Here is a 24,909-nt window from a genome sequence, read left to right as displayed (position 1 = left end):
AGCACCCAAACTTATGACCTGCCTCTCACATCTAAGTCTTTGCCAGCATGAAAATAGACATTTGTTTACTTTTCTCAAGAAATATGACGAAACATCGTTAAGCCTGCAGCTTAATGAGTAGCTGTGATGTTTAGTAAATTACTGTCTTTATTGACATTTCCATCAGTTTACAGTACATACCAGAGTTAACACTTAAAGAAATCACCACAGAGACCCTCTTGTGGACACTTTCATATAACATCAAATCAGCAGGCCGAAGCACTGTCATGCTGAAAAAGCGTCCTTGAAAATAGAGATTCAGGATCTCCCTTTAAAACAGCGATCCTCGTTCAGCTTTCTGTCCAGATGATTGTATTACTTGAGTTTTTGATATCATATCTGATATCAGGAAGATGTCTCCTGAGCGCACCTGCCCAGGCCCATCGAGACGCAAAACCTGAGTAGAGCCAACAGACAGTGGAAACTGTTCCGACGAAATAAAGGGTCCGACTCATTTACATTCATCTTCGCCAGTATGAATCAATTACCACTATCAGTTAATGAGCCCCTTTGATGAAGAATAGTAGTGTAAACATGCAATAGTGATTTAGACACTGACAGGCAGCCAGTGAGTTTTCTTCTTTCCTGGGTAACTAGAGTCTCCTTGTATTACATCACATGCGAGAGAGCTGAAGCAAGGAGATACATTCCCAATCATAATCATAGTTATTATATCCAGCATTACATTATTAGGGCATTAGGCTCATGTGTATTTATAATGAAGTAATTGTATTTGAACATTCACTGGCCACTTTATTAGAAACCCCAACCTTGTAGGTTCACCTGTTGCATCTGTTGAGGCACAGTTTGTGTTAGCCATCCTACATCAATGGCCAGTTTCTGACCACAGAGTCCCTCTGGATTGGATATTTTAGGATGGTGGACTGCTGTGCCCATCACCAGTGCCACACACTGCCACTACCATGTCACTGCTGTACTGAGAGTGGTCCAACACCCAATAATATCTGGTCAACAGGAGTCCTGTGGAGCAGGAACTGCCCTGTGATGAACAGGGTGGCTGATAAACTGTGCAGGACAACACTGCAAAAGTGCCAAAAGACCACCCTTTTGATCAGTATTTAAGTATTTAAGTCTTCTCAACTAAAGGTTTCCAAAGCAGACCCCCTTCAGTTTTCTTTTTCATTTGCATCTAAAATGGCTAAAAGGGTAAATTTCATAAGAGATTAGATAAGATAATCCACTTGAATAAGGAAGGTCAAGAGCAAATGGAGGTTAAAAAGTGATTAAAAGACAGAAAATGGGGCTGCTAATCATCACCTCAACACCTGACGGACTACCAAAACTGCTTTCATCTTTAAGAGAAATTTGTGATCGCTTGGATGGTGAGAAGCACACACACACACACACACATTATCTAAGCTGCTTATCCTTCTGGGTCACAGGAGGTGCTGGAGCCTGTCTCAGCGGTCATTGAGCAGAAGGCAGAAAACACCCTGGACCGGTTGCCAGTCCATCGCGGGACTGGTGAGAAGCAGAAAATGCAAAAACAACTTCTAAGACTGAATTTTGGAGGTGTGGGAAAATGTCCCTGCAGATTTCTTTGATAAACTGAAAGCAAACCTCCCAAAAAGAACATAATCATTTTCTGTTAAATATTTCTCTGCTCTCAGAAGAAAACCTCACATCTCTGTTTTTGTTGTTTTTCAGTTTTTGGCATAATTTGAAAATGCCTGTTGCACTTTATATTGTATATAAATTTAATGAGGAATGGACCAAAAAAACAGCCCAAAATGTCTTGGAAAAAACTCTATTGACTTACATTAAAAGTAAAGTAGGTTTTTTTCTTCTCATGTGAAGTTACCATTGTGGAGATACAAGGTTTTCTTCAGACAACAGCAACAACATGTTTTCTGTCTTTTTCCTGACACTAAAAAAATAAATACCTTGTACTTAATAGTCATCTTGACTGTAAGTTAAACAAACGAAGGGTTGGTCTCTAATTTTTGCACAGTACAGTATATAATGGACCTACAAAGTAAGAGCATCTCATAAAGTGGCCAGTGAGTGAAAGTCAAAGTATTTCCTAAGTGGATGACGTGTGTACTAATAATGTATTTATACTCAACACTTGCACAAAATATTACAAAGTAAAAGCACAAATCATAGTAACTTGATAACGTACATGGGGTCTAACAAAATAAACAGAAAAGAAAAAAAAAAGACAAAACAAAAACCCCTCTCACATTGGTTGGCATGCCCCATCTCAAATGAAGAGCCCCATGTCATAAAGACAAAGTCGGCATGTTTGTTCATGGATAAGGCGTGTCCTGTAGGTACAGGGGCGTCTTCTCATTAAGTGGCAGGTCGTTTCACTGAGGAGGAACGTCCTGTAATTGCGGAGGCCTGTCTTGTTCTAGCCGGTGTCCTGCATGGTGTCCATGGTGGCTGTGCCTGTCCTGAAAAATGTAGAGGTTGTTGCTGGCCGCGATGGCGATGATGTTGTCCGTAGGGTGCCAGGCTGTGTGAAGGATTTTCTTTCGGAAGTCCAGACTGTCCACGCTGACATCACTCTCCCTCTTCTTCCTCCCCACACACACACGACGAGGCCGGAGTACAGCCCGGCGCTTGCATACCTCCCGACTGGCCTCCAGAGTCACATCCCGCCTGCTGGCCCGGTCAAACATCCGGAAGAAATTATTGTACGCACCTGTCATGATTACGCTGAGAGAGACGGAGAGAGAGAGAGAGAGAGAGAGAGAGAGAGATGAGTAGAAGGAAACATCTGGACCAATGCTGTCCTTGGGAGTTATCGTACATGTGTGCAAGTTCTGACCTAAAAGTTGCACATGAGCTCTGAGTTATGATACATAAATTAATATTCAGTGTGAATGAAGTAAAAAAAAATGCAATATTAAATCAAATACATGTTCTGTTGATTTTGAAAAAATATTTGAAAAATACATCACAGCACACATCTTCTAGAGCGCACTTTTTACTGCACCATTACTGGTTACTTGCTGAATTCAGCATATTGGAAAAAAATAAAACATAAAATATAAAATGTAGCCTGTGCAAAAGTTATGGCACATTTTATACTCATCACTGTCTGAACAACACACACACATACACATACATATATATATATATATATATATATATATATATATATATATATATATATATATATATATATATATATCAATTAGATTTAAAGAATCTGAACCAATGCAGTTCAATCTCCATTGTCGAATTGATGCATCACAAGTGCATCAACACAGGTAAATAATAGTGTTAATAGTGTTAAATATATGAGGTTATAATATAAAATTAATAACGCATATTAAATAGATTAGAAAATATAGGATTTATAGGGTTAGGATTAGGTTTTGGGTAGGGATTAAGGTTGGGGTTTGGATTAAGGCCAGGCTGAGGGTTTTTTAGGAATTAATCATCAAGTTCTCACCTGTCTGTTCCATTCCAGGCACATTCAAACTTATCAAAGATGCAGTCGCTTTCGTAAAGGGTGCACAGTTTGGAGCGCAAGTAATCATGGACCTGTAAACACACACACACACACACACACACACACACACACACACACACACACACACACACACAATTACTTTACTTCAAGTCACTTCAAAACACAAACGTATAAGTGTTAGTGTGTGAGTAAGTGAGACCTGGTATGTCTCGATTGGTTTGTTCTCCATGTTGAGGTCCCACACTTTAGCACTGAGGTAGTCTCTGGTCAGCAGGTAGCGTCCACTGTGACTGAACTTCACATCCGACACAGATGAAATTATCTCAGAGAAGAACGATCGATTGGCAGGATCCACAGCCTCCTCAAACACTGAGATACACACACACACACACACACACACACACACACACACACAAATAGCAGTCCCCCCCACAAACAGATAGATTTAAAGTCACACAAAATTATTTAAAACAAACCAGCCTGAAGAAAGATTAGCGCTGAGGCAGCTGAACTGAAGATGGACTGTGTCTTGGAAAACCATATTTTCCTTGCTTTGTTGAAATAAAAGTGTTTGATGCCGCATGTAAACACATGCACAACTTATCGTTAAGAAAAAAAAAACAGCCTTTGAAATTCATCTATTCAGTCTACAGCCCCTCTTATTCATGCTGTTATAAGGAGAATTTCACCCTGAGTGACTTTTGAACAAAACACAATATAATAAAGTGAAGAGCAGTATGCCTCTCCAGGCTGTGTGTATATTATTTTTCCAGTCTAACTGAGCACCTCGCCAAGGATCCTTTCCAAGAAGAGGACAAGATGTCCCCTTAAACTCATTTAAATCTCTTTAACTTAAACTTTATTAGTCCCACAAACTGGGAAATTCCACCTCCGCATTTAACCCATCCATGAAGTGAAACACAACATACACACTAGTGAATAGACACACACACACTAGGGGGCAGTGAACACACTTGCCCGGAGCGGTGGGCAGCCCTATCCACGGCACCCGGGGAGTGATTGGGGATTAGGTGTCTTGCTCAAGGACACCTCAGTCATGTGCTGTTGGCCCTGGGGATTGAACCAGCAACCTTCCAGTCACAGGGCCAGTTCTCTAACCTCCAGCCCACGACTGCCCAAACAAATACAACAGCTTTGAGATACCACACAAATAACAGAGATGGTGATAGAAACCAGACATCCAAAATATTTAATGCCTCTAAGCTCCCACACAGAAAGCTATTACATGAAATGGTTATGAATATACTGCCTGGTGCCTGAGACACTGTTTTATAATAGACCTAAAACATATTTACTAAAAGCCAATGATGGTGGGCGTTGTAAGAGAAAAAGGAGAAAACCCTATTTTTTCAGATCAGCATTACCTATAAAACTCAGAAGACTCACGTAGGGTAACTGGTGTTTTTGGACAGTAAATAAAATGTCTATGGTTGTTTTTAAGACCACTGGTTCCTATCACCTTCACTGTAAACAAATCCAATCAGGCAAGTTTTTATGAATTTCACCACTCTGAATGACTTTGATGCCTTCGTTTACATCTGAACAATTAAATTATACAGAAAATTTGAAAAATCAGTGGAATTTAGCTTTTAATCTCAGCAAACCTCTAGCAAGCTTAATATAAAACCCAATTAAAGCTGAGATACAGTGACATCAAGTGGCGGATTTCAAAATAACACAGCAGGTTTGGTTTGAAACACAAGCATGCTTTAAACCTGCAGCTTCCAAGGACAAAGTAACTGAGTTTAAGAAACCATGTGACTTATTTAGGTTTGGACTTGGCTTAAACTCCAAAAGATAATATGAGTGCAAGTGCCCTGTCTGATTACTGGTGTTTACTAGGCCTTGCAGAACCCACTGCATCTTTTGGCAAACCCAGTGTTGTTGCTTCTATAGTTGTTGTTTTAAACCTCACATGATGCTTACAGGATTTGCTGACTGGGCAGTTTGCAGTTCTGAAAGTACTCATCACTAAATCTAAGGTCAACATATTCACCTGTACTAGACCACATGACTGTCAAATGCTCCCTCTGCTTGGTTCTCAAACAATTTCCAGTAAACTGTTAAATAATTTGCACCTACTCTCACTGGCCATTTTATTAGAAACACCCACCATAGTTTACAATTTCTGACTGTAGCTTATCTGCTGATCAGTGACTCTCTATCTCCACTCTATCGATGGGCCACTGGACCGGATATTTTCATCCCTGCAGTGATGGAAGTTGGATGTCAGTGTGTGACACTCACATTTGGCATGCTGGTCACACAGTGCACGGGACCTCATGTCACAGAGGCGTGTGGTGCCTGTGCTGCTGCTGAAGGCCATCAGGTGGCAGTGGTGAGGGTGGAATTCTGCCACAGTGATCACCTCACTGAGCTCCTCCATGTTCTCCGGCTTCAGATCCACTATATCTGAGAGATGTGTTAAAGGAAACCCAGAGACACACACATACGCACCACACAATACTGCGCAAAAGTCAGAGACCACCCACCCATTTCATTTCCAGTGAAAACGACCACTGAGTACAAGTATTTAGTACATATATTTAACAGAACAAGGCGGCACGGTGGCGTGGTGGGTAGCGCTGTCGCCTCACAGCAAGGAGGGCCTGGGTTCGATTCCCCTGCCAGGTGACTGGGGTCTTCTCTGTGTGGAGTTTGCATGTTCTCCCTGTGTCTGTGTGGGTTTCCTCTGGGTTCTCCGGTTTCCTCCCACGGTCCAAAGACATGCAGTCAGGCCAATTGGACATGCTACATTGCCCCTAGGTGTGAGTGAGTCTGTCTGCCCTGTGATGGGCTGGCGACCTGTCCAGGGTGTATCCTGCCTTCCGCCCGATGACTGCTGGGATAGGCTCCAGCAACCCCCTGAGACCCCATGCGGAGGGCCTCGAGAAAGGTCTGACTGCACAGCGGCAAAGCCACAAATTTACACCCGACAGTGTGAGCGTTACAAGCGCTCCCATTCATATTTCAATGAGGCCAGCTGAACATCTCAGCGGCGACTGTTTGTGCTGGTTGTCTGTGTTTCTATGCATTACCGTTCAGAAAGGGATACCGTTACTAATATACGAATCAACCACTGGTAACTGGTTAAACCAAAAGCTAAAACACTTTATGGTTTTTATGTTTTTCGGCAGATAAGTTCAAAAACTAAAGATTGTTTTAGCCTAAAGCTTAACATTATACTCAGTTTAAGTCTGCTTAAGGTAAATTTTTATTCCTTCACATGTGTATACAGCCCCCGTATTATCTTACCCAGGCTACATAGGCTGTATTTGGTGTAATATATGCCCTGTGAATCTCTATATGCGTTCAAACCACAGTTTGTCTTAAAATATGATGTTAGCCTAATGGAAATTTATCACAAAGTTATTGGATACCCACATAAAACGACTGAACTGTTGATTAGACTAAGAAAAACCAAGTGTCGGCGCATGCGCTGAACGCCACTGGCTTGATGCTACTGGCGTGAAACTGTGGCTCTGAAGACAGATATCATTAAGGGGCCTCTGACCAGCAGAATCCTGACTGGTGTAACTGGGGGACGAGCCTAAGGCTTAAAATCTGCATTCAAGCTGGCTGGAGAGAGAACTACTACTACTACACATGTGCTGTGTTTCAGTTTGTGGTTTTAATCTCTTCCGTTAGCCGTATGCTTTTGTTTTAGCTATTTTACCAGTATGCTCTTCAACGTAGTTGACATAAGCTTTGAAAGGAGTTTGGTATTTTACCTGAAAGCTTTTAACTCTGTTTCACAAGAGATTGGGCTTCTTGTGTTGAGGGTTGGGTGTACAGGGGCTGCTTGACTATGTGCACCACCTGGGGTTTCAAACAGGTTTCAAACAAGAGTGGCCTGCCTGTACATCTGCGCCAAATAGATTTCTACTCTGTCTAGCTCCCTGGGTCAGAGGGCGGTCACCGTCCCACATACTTTTGCTTACTGGCCAGGGAAGTTTAGTGCAGTGAGCTTTTGTTTCATTTGGTAGTGTAGATAAGTACTTTTGTTTCAGAGGAGGGAAGTGTGGTTATGTTTTGTTATTTTCTTCAGGGCTGTCCACTGTATAATTCATCCAGTGTGGTAGTGAGTATCATAGCACAGTGTTTTTATTGTGGCTGGTTTTAAGAAAGTGGCTTTAAAAACATTTATCTGTTCCTTATGGCTTTTAGCATCAGTTCAGTGTCACAATGCCGCATGTTGCTAATCCCACAGTGCCCTAGACAGCATGTGGTGTAACATTTAAAATTCTTTTACATTTTATACTTTGCACATTTTTTTGTAGATTAAATAGAACAAATGTCAAGGACACGTCTGGAACAAAACTGTTCTTCGGATGAAATCTACTACTAATTACTTTCCTGAAAACTGTTACTTTGTTGTATTTATTTATTTGTATTTATTCTAATATATGGTGTTTTACAAGCATAAACACATTTATTTTCAAGATAAATTCTTTTAAATAATGTGCTTAGGTGTCCAAGACTTGTGCACGGTACTGAGTTCTGCAAGATGGTCTGAAGGGAAATTTTACCTTTTTAAATTGAGTTGGCTGGTATCTGATTGGGTCTGATGGCTTACTTTAAGATTCTCATCAAAACATTCTGCTTATACCACCAATCAAAGACCCTCATACAAGCCCCCCACACTAAGCATTGTTACATTTAGCTGCGAGATATATTTTAATGCATATGATAGTGTTATATGTGTTACATTATTTATAATAATATGATTATAGAGTTATATATTATATGACAGAGCAGCACGGTAGTGCAGTGGGTAGCTGTGGCCTCACGGAAAGAAGGGCCTGGGTTCGATTCTATGTGGAGTTTGCATGTTCTCCCCATGTCTGCGTGGGTACCCTCCGGGTACTCTGGTTTCCTCCCACAGTCCAAAGACATGCAGTCAGGCCAATTGGACATGCTACATTGCCCCTAGGTGTGAGTGAGTCTGTCTGCCCTGTGATGGGCTGGCGACCTGTCCAGGGTGTATCCTGCCTTCCGCCCGATGACTGCTGGGATAGGCTCCAGCAACCCCCTGAGACCCCATGCGGAGGGCCTCGAGAAAGGTCTGACTGCACAGCGGCAAAGCCACAAATTTACACCCGACAGTGTGAGCGTTACAAGCGCTCCCATTCATATTTCAATGAGGCCAGCTGAACATCTCAGCGGCGACTGTTTGTGCTGGTTGTCTGTGTTTCTATGCATTACCGTTCAGAAAGGGATACCGTTACTAATATACGAATCAACCACTGGTAACTGGTTAAACCAAAAGCTAAAACACTTTATGGTTTTTATGTTTTTCGGCAGATAAGTTCAAAAACTAAAGATTGTTTTAGCCTAAAGCTTAACATTATACTCAGTTTAAGTCTGCTTAAGGTAAATTTTTATTCCTTCACATGTGTATACAGCCCCCGTATTATCTTACCCAGGCTACATAGGCTGTATTTGGTGTAATATATGCCCTGTGAATCTCTATATGCGTTCAAACCACAGTTTGTCTTAAAATATGATGTTAGCCTAATGGAAATTTATCACAAAGTTATTGGATACCCACATAAAACGACTGAACTGTTGATTAGACTAAGAAAAACCAAGTGTCGGCGCATGCGCTGAACGCCACTGGCTTGATGCTACTGGCGTGAAACTGTGGCTCTGAAGACAGATATCATTAAGGGGCCTCTGACCAGCAGAATCCTGACTGGTGTAACTGGGGGACGAGCCTAAGGCTTAAAATCTGCATTCAAGCTGGCTGGAGAGAGAACTACTACTACTACACATGTGCTGTGTTTCAGTTTGTGGTTTTAATCTCTTCCGTTAGCCGTATGCTATTGTTTTAGCTATTTTACCAGTATGCTCTTCAACGTAGTTGACATAAGCTTTGAAAGGAGTTTGGTATTTTACCTGAAAGCTTTTAACTCTGTTTCACAAGAGATTGGGCTTCTTGTGTTGAGGGTTGGGTGTACAGGGGCTGCTTGACTATGTGCACCACCTGGGGTTTCAAACAGGTTTCAAACAAGAGTGGCCTGCCTGTACATCTGCGCCAAATAGATTTCTACTCTGTCTAGCTCCCTGGGTCAGAGGGCGGTCACCGTCCCACATACTTTTGCTTACTGGCCAGGGAAGTTTAGTGCAGTGAGCTTTTGTTTCATTTGGTAGTGTAGATAAGTACTTTTGTTTCAGAGGAGGGAAGTGTGGTTATGTTTTGTTATTTTCTTCAGGGCTGTCCACAGTATAATTCATCCAGTGTGGTAGTGAGTATCATAGCACAGTGTTTTTATTGTGGCTGGTTTTAAGAAAGTGGCTTTAAAAACATTTGTCTGTTCCTTATGGCTTTTAGCATCAGTTCAGTGTCACAATGCCGCATGTTGCTAATCCCACAGTGCCCTAGACAGCATGTGGTGTAACATTTAAAATTCTTTTACATTTTATACTTTGCACATTTTTTTGTAGATTAAATAGAACAAATGTCAAGGACACGTCTGGAACAAAACTGTTCTTCGGATGAAATCTACTACTAATTACTTTCCTGAAAACTGTTACTTTGTTGTATTTATTTATTTGTATTTATTCTAATATATGGTGTTTTACAAGCATAAACACATTTATTTTCAAGATAAATTCTTTTAAATAATGTGCTTAGGTGTCCAAGACTTGTGCACGGTACTGAGTTCTGCAAGATGGTCTGAAGGGAAATTTTACCTTTTTAAATTGAGTTGGCTGGTATCTGATTGGGTCTGATGGCTTACTTTAAGATTCTCATCAAAACATTCTGCTTATACCACCAATCAAAGACCCTCATACAAGCCCCCCACACTAAGCATTGTTACATTTAGCTGCGAGATATATTTTAATGCATATGATAGTGTTATATGTGTTACATTATTTATAATAATATGATTATAGAGTTATATATTATATGACAGAGCAGCACGGTAGTGCAGTGGGTAGCTGTGGCCTCACGGAAAGAAGGGCCTGGGTTCGATTCTATGTGGAGTTTGCATGTTCTCCCCATGTCTGCGTGGGTACCCTCCGGGTACTCTGGTTTCCTCCCACAGTCCAAAGACATGCAGTCAGGCTGATTGGACATACTACATTGCCCCTAGGTGTGAGTGAATGTGTGTGTCTGTCTGTCTGCCCTGCGATGGACTGGCGACCTGCCCAGGGTGTATCCTGCCTTCCACCCGATGACTGCTGTGATAGGCTCCAGCGGCCCCAAAACCCAGAAGGAGAAGCAGCTTAGAAGATGTGTGTGTGTGTGTGTCTGTGTGGGTTCCTGTAGGTTAGCTTTTATAAAGTCAGGACAGTTTGGTCCTGAAAAACCAACACACACTCACTCACACTGGACTGTGTAGGATACTGAAGCTGCGGTCTGTGATGTCGAGATTCCACAGGTTGATCCTCAGGTCATCAGCTGACAGGTACGTCTCACAGTCACTGTTTATGCTGATGGAGTTGATGTGATAGGCATGAGCGTTCGCAAACACGCGCCGCAGAGACGCCTCCACCAGCAGATCCATCGGCCGCAGCACTGGGACCTACAGCAGCACACAGAAACATACACTTAACAACTACTATTCAAACTACTGTTCAAGTGTTTGCAATAATAGAAAACCTGTTGTGTTGTAGATGCATGTATAAAATGAATCTCTATATGAATATGAAGCTAATATTAAAAAAAATAAATAAATAAACAAACGATCAAATATCCACTCACAGTAATTGTATGACAAATACAAAAAATGAACAATTACAGTTTATTTTGTAATATGTACTCTGTTTTTGATGCCACATCTTTTTATAATTCCCCAAATACTTTAAATTGTCAATAAACCCCATTTTCATTTTGGTGTCTAGCTCACATTTCGACACAAACTTAATGAGCTATTATTGAATAGTTGAAGCGCTCATATCCTACAGGTCAACCTATGTTACTTGTGTGGTTTTATGTACCAAAACCAGATGTAATTTATTTTTTCATGAGCATTTTCCAACCTCTCTTTATCCCATAGAATCAGAGTGTTTTTGTTACTGTGCCTTTAAGACTGATATATGTAAATGACCTCGCTTGATTGGCTGCCCTGCATTGTGCTCTATTCAACAAGCAGTCTGGGCTGAAAAACTCCTTATAGCTTCAATATGAATGGGCGTGGCTAAACTGCTGTAGGCAGATATGTATATATGCATTAGTCTTTGCTAAAAAATAGTCATTTAACAGTTGAGTTTCCCATGTATGGACTGGGGAGTGAACGACACACTTTAACAATATTAATAATATGACAAGTGATTCCAAACGTCTGAACGGCAATGTACAGTGTAGAGCAGTGTGATTATCTGTATACCTGTTACTGTGATCACACACACCTGAAGAGAAGTGATTTTAGAAATGTCCTTCATTCGGCCCTCTTCATCTTTCAGGTTGTAGCCTTCAGGCCGCTTGTCTCTCTCGCTCACTTTCCACAGCTTGATGGTCTTGTCTAAAAGCACACACATACACTTACACATTAGGTAGAACTTAACTGTGAAGACACAGTTCTGTCAAGAGTTTGGACATGAGGCATGGACTTCACTACTTCATAGTATCTTAGAAACGATTTCAATCATTTAAAGGGGCTATGTCAGGTGTCAGCAACATGTGGATCCAGAGCCGCTTCTTTTACTGCCCTGTTGTGGCTCCAGAGCAGAATTAGATTTGTAGGTAATAATAAAATAATCCTCCTTTGCAGTAAAATAAAGCTCTGTTGATCATTCAACACAGTTTAACAATACACGGTCTTAAACGCTGGAGTTAATGTAGAACTGCTTATTCACCCTTTAACCCTGAAGACTGATACACAGACTGCTGGTAGCCATAGCAACAACAACAGTCTCACCCAGCTAGTAGCTAATGAAAAGGCAAACAGAAGGATTTAAGGCGAGCATTGATAATCTAGAGAGGAATGAATCGCATTTGTTATCACTCCAGCTGGTTTCCTGAAACGTTTAATCTGCAGCAAGAAACTGTCAAACACTAAAAAGTCATAGAGTTAAAGTCAGCTTCTAGCTCGCCAGCTACCTGTTTGAATTTTCTTATTCCACCTTAAATGGTGCAACCGTTAGCTACATTCTGGTGCCTCAGGCACCATTTAAGGTGGAACAGGATAATTAGAATGAGAAGCAACTTCAGCCTCGTAAAAGTCAAATGTTGAGAGACATTTTACAAGAAACTAATTCTACTTACAGAAAGTAAATAGAATAACTATTCTACATACAACAAGTTGGACCTTCTGAGACTGAGGATGTATGTTTCCAGAGAGATGAAGAACTGTTCTGTACTTTGTCTTACAGAAACATGGTTAAACAACAGCATGCCGGGCTCAGCCTTTCAGATTGCCGGCTGGCTGCTCTTCCATGCGGACCGCAACCAGCTATTGGGGAAAGCCTGTGGGGGTGGCTTATGCATGCATATAAACAGGATGGTGCACAAACTGTGTCATGATTAACAGCTACTGCTCCAAGGCAATAGAATACATGACTGTAAAGTGTTGGCCGCATTATTTAATTCGTCAGTTCATGGCGGTGTTTGTCATTACGGTTTACATCCTGCCTGGTCCTAGAGCTAATGACGCGCTGAAGGAGCTACATGATCACATTAGTTCGCTTCAGAACAAGCACCCGGAGTCATTTTATGTGGTGGCTGGGGATTTTAACCATGTAGCCCTGACAAACTGCTGAAGTTTTATCAGCATGTCACCATACCAACACGGGGAAATAACACACTGGACCGTGTGTATACAAACATACGAAACGCATACAGAGCCGTGTCCCGCCCCCACCTTGGCTTCTCTGATCACATCTCCATCATGCTGGTCCCTGCCTACCATCCACCACTGAGACACTCCAGACCCACACCGAAGACCATTACTGTGTGGCCCAGTGATGGTGCCTCTGCTGCAGGACTGCTTCGAGTGCACAGACTGGAAGGTGTTCAGGGATGCTGCTGTGCATGATGCGGAGCTGCTGGATCTAGAGGATTATGCATCTGCTGTCCTCGGGTACATCAACAAATGTGTTGAGGATGTCACCACCACCAGGACTGTGACGTGCTACCCGAACCAGAAACCCTGGCTGAACGCAGAGGTCCGATCTCTGCTGAAAGCCAGGGATGCTGCCTTCAGGGCTGGCAATTCACAGAAACTCAGGAGAGCTAGACGTGAGCTCACAGCAGGCGTAAAGAGGGCCAAAGCTGCATACACTTGGAAGATCCAGGGTCATTTTTCTTCCCAGGATCCACGGAGCATGTGGAAGGGCATCAAGTGCATCACAGACTACAACCCCAGAGATGCACAAGGCACTAGGGACGCCTCACTGCCCAATGCGCTCAATAAGTTCTATGTCTGCTTTGAGGACCCAAACACGCCCCCCAGCACCAGACTCACTCCACCACCTGGAGAAGAGCCCCTCAGTGTGACCCAAATTGAGGTGAGGAGGATCCTTAAGAAGATTAATCCCTGCAAAGCTGCTGGCCCAGATAACATTCCGGGGCGTGTGCTGAAGTGCTGTGCAGACCAACTTTCCAAGGTGCTCCCCTCTTGTAGGAAGTTGCGGAGCATTACGAGTAAAACAACCAGACTGAGAAACAGCTTCTTCCCTGAAGCCGTAAGACTCTTAAATTCTAGTTAGACAATCAATGCAATGACACTTCATGTCCACTAATTTATCTCTGCTGCTGTACTGAATCAGTGCCTCTACTATATCACCCTTATACATTCACTTTATACATGTCACTTTACACATTATCAGTATTAAGATGTACACTTTCTACCTTGTACTCATGCTGCTGTTATTTGCACCTTACTATTTATTGTTCTGTTACTTTTGGGAGTTAACTGGGACCTGGAGTACACTATTTTGTTCCACCTCATGTACCACATGTGATGCGAATGACAATAAAGCCTTATCTTATCTTATCTTATCTATTTTTGTGGAAAGGTTTCCTGCCAGAGAGGCGAGAAAAGCGGCTATAGCTGGGCTAAAGCTTAAAGCAGAGCAGAGCAAACCTGCATTTTCCTTACATATTTTTAGGCTATACTAGGACCTTAATACATAAAGAGACACATTAAAAGCCAATATGGAGATACGTGGCTTCAAAAAAATAGACATTAAATGTTGTGGCTCCCAAGTTGGTTAGATTTTTGTTGAAACTTGACAAAATGGCTCTTGTCTTAATATGTGGGTTAACTCCTGGCCTATATGGCCTATATCCTATACCTGTGGTCCTCTTATAGCAATTGTGTTGTTTTATGTATGTAAACTACTCATAATTTATTAATTTATTTTTACATTTGTATCATTTTTACCTCATACAGTTAAACAGGCTGATTTTGTTACTGTGCCTTTAAGATTGATATACGTAAATAACCTCTCTTCTGATTGCCCTGCACTGTATCTCATTCAAAAAGCAGTCCAGGCTGAAAAACTCCTTATAACTTGAGCATAAACAGATGGGGCTAAATTGTTGCAGGCTGAATCAGCAGATATATGTAAATACATTGGCTTTTGTGATGTCACAAAAACACTGGATTCAAAATGGGTTGTTACAGTTGAGTTTCCATATATGCACTGGGGACTGAACAGTACACTTTGATACTTTAACAGTGTTTACATTCTACATCAATGTCTTATGCAAAAAAGCCATTAAAGTGGGATCTCGATGATTATAGCCCCTATAATGATGGGTTTTTAGATCAAAATGTCTTTGACGCAGTGACAAACACATTCAATCAGGTGTGTCCAAACTTTTGACTGGCACTGCACATCCAGTTAAATGTGTAATAATTCATATGTATTTGCAGTTTGCGAAGCATAGGTGGCTCTAATATGTCAAAACAAAGCATCACCATTGGTGGTGAGGAGGAAGTGGGCGGAATTAAGCTGAGGTAACCAACGGATCTTATTGATCTTCTCCTCAATCTCCAAACTCTTCAGATAGTCAAACTCTGGTTCATGGCTCTGAAATGTACTGTACACATTATACTCCCCCTGAAAAAGAGAGAGAGAGAGAGAGAGAGAGAGAGAGAGAGAGAGAGAGAGAGAGAGAGAGAGACTGAAAACATATGTAACTTCATCACAGGTTTCCGAGAAGGATGTGCTGTTTAGTACAGTAACAAACTGACAATGTACAGCGACCCACTTTGCACCACTGTTGTCATACCTGAGGTTCTCTCTGGAAGATGACCACTCTCCCGCCCTTGTCACCTGTGGCCAGGAACTCTCCTGATTGGCTGAACTCCACCGCAGAGATGACATCAGCTGAATCAGGGATAAGATGAACATCCAAAAACAATTTACAGTGCAACGGTAGCTCCATAGCAGTGTTTACAGCATGACATGCCTATGAATGTAGCTTGGCTCCCACTAAACACATCCCACCTCTTCCTTCCACAGACTGTTCTACATTAGTCCTTAGTAATGCTTTTCTCCCTAAAACCAATTCATTTTAAGTAATAAAATCATGCTTGCTGTATGTAACTCTACAAGTATTATGTTAAGTGCATTAAGTTTTGGCTGGAAAAAAGAATAAATTCTTAAAAGGGCCCAATGGAAAACTGCCCAATCAGGAGTTTTTCTCTGTGGTATCTAGGTAGAAGTAAGCTCTCCTATTGGTTAGGATTTCAGGAGCTGCACAGAAGGCCTTATGTTACATTAACTAGCAACATAATTATGGATTGACAATGGTTGATTTCTGCAGGCTAGGAACAATTTTGTGAGGAAGAGGGCTTTAAATATCTGGGTTAACTCGAAAGAGGCCTTGAATATTCTGTAATAACTCTAGCTAGGACGAATCAATCTGAACAAAACAACGTGCAAAGTGCTCCTCAGTATCTGGAGTATCTGAAGCCGGAATGCCCCTGCGTCTGAGCGATGAGGTAGGCGCCGGACAGCCGTCTCGCTGTTTAACCTCCGTTTGCAACTTCTGGGTGCAGACCCCCGTACCCCTTCACGTATCAGAAGCAGAAAACAGAGATCACTTCCAGCATCACTTGTAATGCAATTGATTACAACATAATGCAACAGTTACAAGAGGAAATTCAGGGCCTCTTTCGAGGGAATCTCCCTGGGTTAGAACACTGTATTGCTGCTGGAAGAATGTATCATTACTGTAGAAAGGTTTTTTATTTGTTTTGGACCTTGTTTTGACATTTATGGCCCAAAGTGAAGGCCTAGCTCTAATAGAGACCATTGATTTTTCAAGGTGCTGCAACAAGCACCAACTGTACCAAAGTATACAGAATGCAGGTTTACCAACCTCTCATTACTAGCAGAAACAAAACTAAGCCCGTCAGCAGCAACGCAACTAGGCAGACAACTCCAGATTGGAAATTTAAACACCAGCCCAAAACAAGAAATCTTCATATCTTGTCAGTGCAATAGCTAGTGTGGGTCATGAAACATATCAATGCAAATCAAACAGCTTCACTGGATTCAAAATGCAGCTGCCAGAGTCTCACTAGGAGTAAAAGAACACATCACCCCCAATTCTTAAATCCCTGCACTACCAGTCTGTTCCAGAACAGACTTTGATGCTCTACTACCGATCTATAAATGGCTTAATGGTGTAGGACCAGCATATTTATCTGCTATTGATGTGAGCTAAGCAGAACTCTCAGATCATTAGGAACTAGTCAGTAAGTCCTGCTTAAGCTGAGGACTAAACATGAGTAGCAGCGTTTAACTACTACGCTGCTTTAAATGGAACCAGTTGACAGAGAGCATTAAAAGAGCCCTGACTCTGGACACCATTAAATCTGGGTTGAACACGTTCCTATCAGAGCAGCTTTCAGCTCAGTTTAAAACACTGTTAGCTGTACTGCATTTCTCTCCTGTAACGGCACTTTACCATTTTAAGATTTTCGATTTAATGCTTTATTTTTTCTTTTTTTAAATCTGTTTTAATTATGTATTGATCATGTGTTTAATTTAGATTCTCCTGTATAAATTGTCCTCCTTCATCTGTTTTAATTTGAATTGTCTTTGCATTTTCTCATTTGCAAAGCACATTGAATGACTGCAAAAAACACTTCATCACTCAAAAAAACTCTGAAGTAATTTTGAACCACCTCTTTTCGTCCATTCATCATGAAATGCTGATCACTGTGAGAGAAAGTGCAGCTGGTGCATTTTAACATAAGGTTTTCATTATTTTTACTGTTTTACACATTTTAGAATAATAATGGTCGTTCTCTAAGTCCTCTGGACACTGCTGTGTCTAATCCACTCGTACAAGCACAACACACACTAACACACAACCATGTCAGTGTCACTGCAGTGCTGAGATGACCATCACCAAATAATACCTGCTCTGTGGTGGTCCTGACCACTGAAGAACAGTGTAAGAGTGCTCCTATATGTTATATGGATAAGGTCCTTTATAGTATTTGATAATTTGATAACTATGTAAGTATACACTATACTTCCAAAAATATTTGCTTGTCTGGCTTCACACGCACACAAACTTCAGTGACATCCCATTCTTGATCCATAGGGTTTAATATGATGTCGGCTCATCCTTTGCAGCTATAACAGCTTCAACTCCAGGAAGGCTTTTAACAACGGTTATGAGTGTGTTTATGGGAATTTTTGACCATTCTTCAAGAAGCGCAGTTGTGAGGTCAGAAAGTGATGTTGGACGAGAAGGTCTGGCTCACAGTCTAATTTTTCCCAAAGATGTTCTATCGGGTTGAGGTCATGACTCTTCTACACCAAACTCGCTCATCCATGTCTTTAAGGACCTTGCTTTGTGCACTGGTGCACAGTCATATTGGAACAGGAAGGGGCCGTCCCCAAACTGTTCCCACAAAGTTGGGAACATGAAATTGTCCAAAATCTCTTGGTGCTGAAGCATTAAGAGCTCCTTCCACTGACACTAAGGGGCCGAGTCCACCTCCAGAAAAACAACCCCGCACCATAATCCCCCCTGCACCAATCTTTACACTTGGCACAATGCAGTCAGACAAGTTCAGTTCTCCTGGCAACCGTCAAACCCAGACTCGTCCATCAAATTGCCAGATGGAGAAGCATGATTCACTCCAGAGAACACGTCTCCACTGCTCTAGAGTCCAGTGGATTACACCTGTAATCTGTAGGTCTGTAGCGATTGACTCTGCAGAAAGTTGGTGACCCTCTGCGCACTATGCCCCTCAGCATCCGCTGACCCCGTCTGTCATTTTACGTGGACGCTCACTTTGTGGCTGAGTTATTCTCAATCACTTCCACTTTGTTATAATCCCACTGACAGTTGACTGTGGAATATTTAGTAGTGAGGACATTTCACGACTGGACTTGCACAGGTGGCTTCCTATCATGGTACCACTCTGGAATTCACTGAGCTCCTGAAAGCCACCCATCGTTTCACTAATGTCTGTAGAAGCAGTCTGCAGGCCTAGGGGCTTGGTTTTATACACCTGTGGCCATGGAAGTGAATGTAACACCTGAATTCAATGATTTAGATATTTGGATGAGCGAGTGAATATTTTTGGAAATATAGTGTATATATATATATATATATACATAATTAATAACATGACAGCAACAATATACTTCAGATGGCATGTACAGTAACCTCACATATGCAGTATAACAACCACATACAGAAACCTGCTGTAAGTCACATACAATATTACTCACTCCTTCTTGCACATCATTTTGGTGCAAACAAAAAAATGTCCTGTCAACATCATTCAGATCCTGCTGAAACCTGCAGAGACGACTGAGGGTGTGCATGCGTGTGTGCGTGTGCTCTTTGGACAGTGTCATGGTTACTGTAATTAAGAGAAAACCAGAACAAGCATCCAGATGTGCTTTCTGCTAAACTCGAGCTAATCAAATCTAGGCAGTCACGTTGGCTTAGTGGGATGATTATTCATCTTCTGAGTAACTACTAATGTGTCACCACAAATACGAGACAATATATGCAAGGCAACTTGATGAATGGTCTTCTGCCACTGTGAAACAGACCTCAGTAGTGACCATGAGATCAGACACACCTGAGTGGGTCTGGGTGAGACTGTAGAATGTGGGTAGCTGAAGTAAATGTAACCCACTGACTGTATGGCTGCAGTAAATGTAAAAAAGGATATTGAGCACAGGAAAAAACAATGTCTTTTTTGCTTGTTTTAAGCTGGAATCAAGCACTGCTGTAGTTGTATGTTCCATTTTTATTATAGCAACACAAACTGCTTCCCTTAGCAACCACTAGACAATCTGGGCATGGTGGGTGTCACTGAATATGCAAGCAGTTCAGCTGTCCAGAGTAAAAGTGAATGCAGAGTTGTGATTTAGTTCTGTATCCAGGTAATATTTAAATGCTGATTCACCCTTGATTGCCTTGCAGACTGCTGGTCACACAGCAACACAGACAACAATCTCGTAAAGGTAGTGGCTAACAACATGGCAAAGAAGAGAAAGATTTAAGACAAACATTGATAATTAGAGACGAATGGACAGACCGATTTGCCTTTATAATCACTTCAGCTGGTTTCTTGATACATTTAGGCCCAATCCCATTTCTTCTTTTTACCCCTACCCCATGTTCGAATTTTCCCATTCCACCTTAAATGGTGCAGCAGTTATATTCTGGAGCTTCAGGCATCAACACTTCTGGACTATTTAAGGTGGAACGCGAAAGGTATCTAGCTAACTACCGAGAGCATGCTATTAGACATTTTTATCCATGTTATGAAGAAAAAAACATAATACATTGAAATAACATCAAACTGAGATGATATAATGGTTGTTTTCATTTTTAACTGAGAAAATTCTCACATTCGTGGGTTTCTTTGGTCGCTTGCGGAGCCATCTTGGCGATGTTTCTTTTTTTCTCATACCACTTCTTTTGGAGTGTGTTTCTGAAAAACCTCCGGTTGGAGGGCTATTTAGCCCTAACACTTCACCCTACCCCTCTATCTCAACAAGAATTGGGACAGCCTACCCCTAGACATGAAAGCGCAAAATGGAGGGCTAAGGGCTAAGTGGTAGGGACAAAGGTTGAAATGGGATTGGGGCTTAATCTTCAATGAGAAACTATCAAACACTAAAAAGTAGGCGATGCTGAAGTCAGTGTTTTATTCTAATTTTCCTGTTCCACCTTAAATTGTGCAGCAGTTAAATTCTGGCACCGCAGGCACCATTCAAGGTGGAACAGGAAAATCTGAACAAGAAACTGGCCAATGAGAAGCGACTTCAGCCTCGTAAAAACTTGAATGTTAAAATACATTTAACAAGCAACTATTCTACTTTTGAGAAAAGTTTCCTGCCGGAGATGCGAGACAAGCAGCTATAGCTGATCTAAAGCTTAAAGTACAGAAAATTAAGTCTGTTTTTTATTTATATTTTTTGGTCTATGCCTGGATATCAGCACATACTGAGACATATTTACAGCCAAGATGGAACAGCGTTACTTCAATAGTGGCTTCCAAGGTGGACTAATTATTGTTGAAAGGACAAAAAAGTCTCTTCTTAACTATGTAAACATGATAAGGAATGACTGAGCCAGTTTATTCGTTATTCCTTTTGGAACAGGAAGGGGCCGTCCCCAAACTGTTCCCACAAAGTTGGGAACATGAAATTGTCCAAAATCTCTTGGTGCTGAAGCATTAAGAGCTCCTTCCACTGACACTAAGGGGCCGAGCCCACCTCCAGAAAAACAACCCCGCACCATAATCCCCCCTCCACCAATCTTTACACTTGGCACAATGCAGTCAGACAAGTTCGGTTCTCCTGGCAACCGTCAAACCCAGACTCGTCCATCAAATTGCCAGATGGAGAAGCGTGATTCACTCCAGAGAACAGGTCTCCACTGCTCTAGAGTCCAGTGGCGGCGCTTTACACCACTGCATTCCACACTTTGCATTGCGCTTGAAGTTTGGAGGTCTGTAGCGATTGACTCTGCAGAACGTTGGTGACCTCTGCGCACTATGCCCCTCAGCATCCGCTGACCCTGCTCTGCCAACCCATGGCCTTGAGTGATGTTTTTCCCACAATACTGGTCTCACCTTTCATAAATTAAACATGATTGGTTAGATCCTGTGTCGTTTGCTAATTACGCTGGTAGATAACCTAACATTGAAAAGCCTTCAGTCTGGCTCCTGAAAGCCTAACCAATGGGAGCACTCGCTTGCATACAGCAGAAAAAATCCTAACTGGACAATTTTCCTTTGGAAGTTTTAAGATTTTAACCCTGTTGAGTGCAATATTTAAACACAACAAGCACGATGATACTATAAAACAAACATGAACGTTACCCTCTGTATACTCCGGCTCCAGTGCCGAGAGCTCGGAACAGAGAACAGGGCTCAACATTCTGGAGTGGGATGGGGGCGGGTCTACAGCTTAACCAATCCTGTGAAAGTGAAGGTGCGTCAGTGAAAAAACTATGGTTTAATTGACAGCAACAGAGATTAGATATGCGTGCGGATCTACTAACAGCATATAGCAAGTTATTTAAACATGTGGGTCAGTGTCACAGCATGATCACAGATCAACCCTCCCTACACACACACTCACATATACACACACAGTGGGAGGGTCACAGGATTGAGATTAGCTAATCTAATCCTTATCAGACATCCAACATAAACAGAAGATTATGAGCCAAAATCCCAGATCAGACTCGCACATGCACGATTGTCGTCTGGTCCAGTGGCCATCAACTATCCCGGAGAGTGTGTCGGGAGTGTTAAAAGGGGATTACACTGCTTTGCTGAAGCCAACAGACACACTCACAGAAAAGAGAGAGTTACAGCCATAGACTCCAAACCACTGGACCCTTTTGGAAAACACCGACAATTATACAGCAGGAATTTCTACAGAATTGAAAATACATTACCAGTCAAAAGTTTGGAGACGCCACAAGGATTTCCTCATTTTTACTAATTTACACTTTTTAAAATAGTGATATAACCATCTTGTAGACATAAAGTCAGAGACAACCGCGCATATGTCACTGCCGTGTCTGATCCACTCGTAACAGCAACACACAACCATGTCGGTGTTACTGCAGTGCTGGGAATGACCCACCACCAAATAATTCCTGCTCTGTGGTGGTCCTGTGGGGCTCCTGACCATTGAAGAACAGGGTGAAAGGGGGCTAACAAAGCACACAAACAGATGGACTACAGTCTGTAATTGTAGAACTAAAACTGCTGCTATGTGGTGTATGGATAATGTACTTCACGCATATTCAAATTTTGATGGGTAGAGTATGTATTACAGAGTATTGCTGTACAATATAAGGCTATAGATATCTTACAGTTTTGTGTAGTATCACTACAGAACATTTTCTAAGAGGGAAAAGTAAAGTAAAACCATATTATTATGGCAGCCTATGAAGGACAGTAGCAATACTGTGCAATAACAAAGCAAAAGTGGTTAAACCATGACCTCAATACAGCTAGTAGTGTCAAGAGACCCCACAATACCCACGTTTAGCCCCCCACATGGTCACCATACTATGACAACCCATGATGAAATCAGGCGAATCAGACAAATGCCCATCTGCACATGCGTTCATACATACACATGTTCCTTCCTCACCTCCTTCAGTCAGTCACATCGTTGCTGTGGCAGCAATGCTCAGATCTCTGGCTGCTGGCTTCATTCAGTCCCATCGCCGAGCTCTGACGCTGTGATGGTGTGAGTGAACAGATAGCAACGAAGCATCCATTCTTCCTCCATCAGCATCTCCGTCCACCGCAAAGCCTTATGGGGCAGAAGGAATTCCAAGCTAAGAACAGCGTGTCATGTACACACTGACGTATACAGGAATATGTTCTCCTGAACATACACACCCTCTGCGGACGACCACACACACAGAAGCTGCGTGACACGAGGATCCCTCTGATCAGACCATCCGTCGGCCTGCGCGCTGGATTATCGCAGGTGATGGTAGATTAGCTGATGGGAGTGAGGGAAGAGTGAAGCTCAGCCTGTCCGTTCTGCTGCATAGACTCCTCCCCCACCGTACAGCGAGAGAGAAACAAAGGCTCTGACTGACTCAGGATCATCCAATCCCGTAGCAGCTCAGGGAACCGCAGCCAATCAGAGAGCAGCACTAAAGTCTACGGCAACACGGCTCGGTCGCTTAGCAACCGCATCATTCTGTACGGCTGAGCGACCGTTACATAAACACGGGGAAAGCCTTCGGAGCGCTGGAGCGGTGGCTGGACGTTTCAGTGGATTTCGCCGTCAAAAACTGGTTATATTTCATCGTCTATCAGAAAATAGTCCTCGTCTCCGCGCTACAGGTCCAAACGTGTCCAGACAGCCCTTTCCAGCGAGTGAACTCCTTTAAAGCTACTTTAAAGGGGAACTCCATCGAATTTTCTGAATTTCAAAAAGAATCTTAGGTATTCAGACCCTTTGGCTATGTGGTCCCAGTCACCACTGCTGAAACAGTTCTGTTTTAAACCAGAGCACTTCACACCAAACCACTCTAAATGACTATGTTTACGTCTATATTTCACTATGCAGAAATATCTTTAAGGAAAATGCTGTATGATGTAATCCTGTTTGAGAAATACAATTTCATAAAAGGTGCTATTAGCTTTTCTAGTAAAATAAAAAAAAATTATTATTATTATTATTTGTAACACACACACACCTTTTCCGCTTCTCCTTCTGGGTCACGGCGGTGCTGGAGCCTATCCCAGCGATCATTAGACAGAAGACAGGATACACCCTGGACAGGTCACGAGTCCATCACAGGGCAGACAGACACATTCACTCACCCACTCATACCTTGGGGCAATTTACCATGAACAGCCTGACTGCATGTCTTTGGACTGTGGGGGGGAACCAGAGTACCAGGAGGAAACCCACACAGACACGAGGAGAACATGCAAACTCCACACAGAGAGGACTCTGGTCGCCCGGCCAGGGAATCAAACCCAGGTCCTACTTGCTGTGAGGCGACAGCGCTACCCACCATGCAATCATGCCACCTATTCCTAATTCCCTAGCAGGAAGTACATCTTCTGCTGGGCTCTCTTAATGAAGGAGCTGATGTTTCTGTCCCACTTCAGGTCCCTGGTAATTGTTGTGCCCAGGAACTTGCAGGACTCCACTGCCATCACAGTTCTGTCCAGGATGGTGAGTGCTGGCAGGGCTGGAGGGCTCTTCCTGAAGTCCACAGTCATCTCCACCAGGTTATTGTGGCTGCTCCGAAGGACCACCTGATCAACCACCAAGTCTGTAAGCAGACTTATCACCATCTCGGATGAGACCGATGACTATAGTGTCGTCTGCATACTTCAAGATTTTGACTGAGGGGTCCGTGGAGGTACAGTCGTTCGTGTACAGAGAGAAGAGCAATGGTGAGAGGACACAGCCCTGTGGAGCACCTGTACTGATGGTCTGCGTGTTTGAGGTGAACT

At 42.4% G+C, this 24,909-nt stretch overlaps 1 protein-coding gene across 1 annotated transcript; it reads right to left on the bottom strand.

Moving 5' to 3' along the window:
- Positions 1-1,827: 1,827 nt before the first annotated feature.
- ppp2r2cb (protein phosphatase 2, regulatory subunit B, gamma b) lies at positions 1,828-23,480 on the bottom strand. The gene is made up of 11 exons (XM_017692120.2): positions 23,326-23,480; positions 23,072-23,236; positions 21,781-21,878; positions 15,693-15,790; positions 15,379-15,520; positions 11,864-11,976; positions 10,860-11,037; positions 5,753-5,917; positions 3,684-3,853; positions 3,464-3,555; positions 1,828-2,721 (listed from the first exon to the last, which is right to left on the bottom strand). Exons 3-11 carry the CDS (start codon positions 21,836-21,838, stop codon positions 2,370-2,372), a joined length of 1,368 nt encoding a protein of 455 aa, XP_017547609.1. The 5' UTR covers positions 21,839-21,878; positions 23,072-23,236; positions 23,326-23,480; the 3' UTR covers positions 1,828-2,369.
- Between the last annotated feature and the right edge of the window lie 1,429 nt (positions 23,481-24,909).

Source organism: Pygocentrus nattereri, chromosome 8 (genome assembly GCF_015220715.1).
Source record: "Pygocentrus nattereri isolate fPygNat1 chromosome 8, fPygNat1.pri, whole genome shotgun sequence".
Classification (NCBI taxonomy): Eukaryota; Metazoa; Chordata; class Actinopteri; order Characiformes; family Serrasalmidae; genus Pygocentrus; species Pygocentrus nattereri.
This window is presented reverse-complemented; position numbering and strand designations above follow the sequence as displayed.

Bases quoted from the DNA above. Each gene is read 5' to 3' on its own strand.
- ppp2r2cb (XM_017692120.2), bottom strand. From the start codon at position 21,838: ATGTTGAGCCCTGTTCTCTGTTCCGAGCTCTCGGCACTGGAGCCGGAG. The intron at 15,521-15,692 runs GTATGACAACAG...TCTCTTTTTCAG, and splicing joins TCTTCCAGAGAGAACCTCAG to GGGGAGTATAATGTGTACAG. The intron at 3,854-5,752 runs GTGAGTGTCACA...TGTGTATCTCAG, and splicing joins GTGTGACCAGCATGCCAAAT to TGTTTGAGGAGGCTGTGGAT.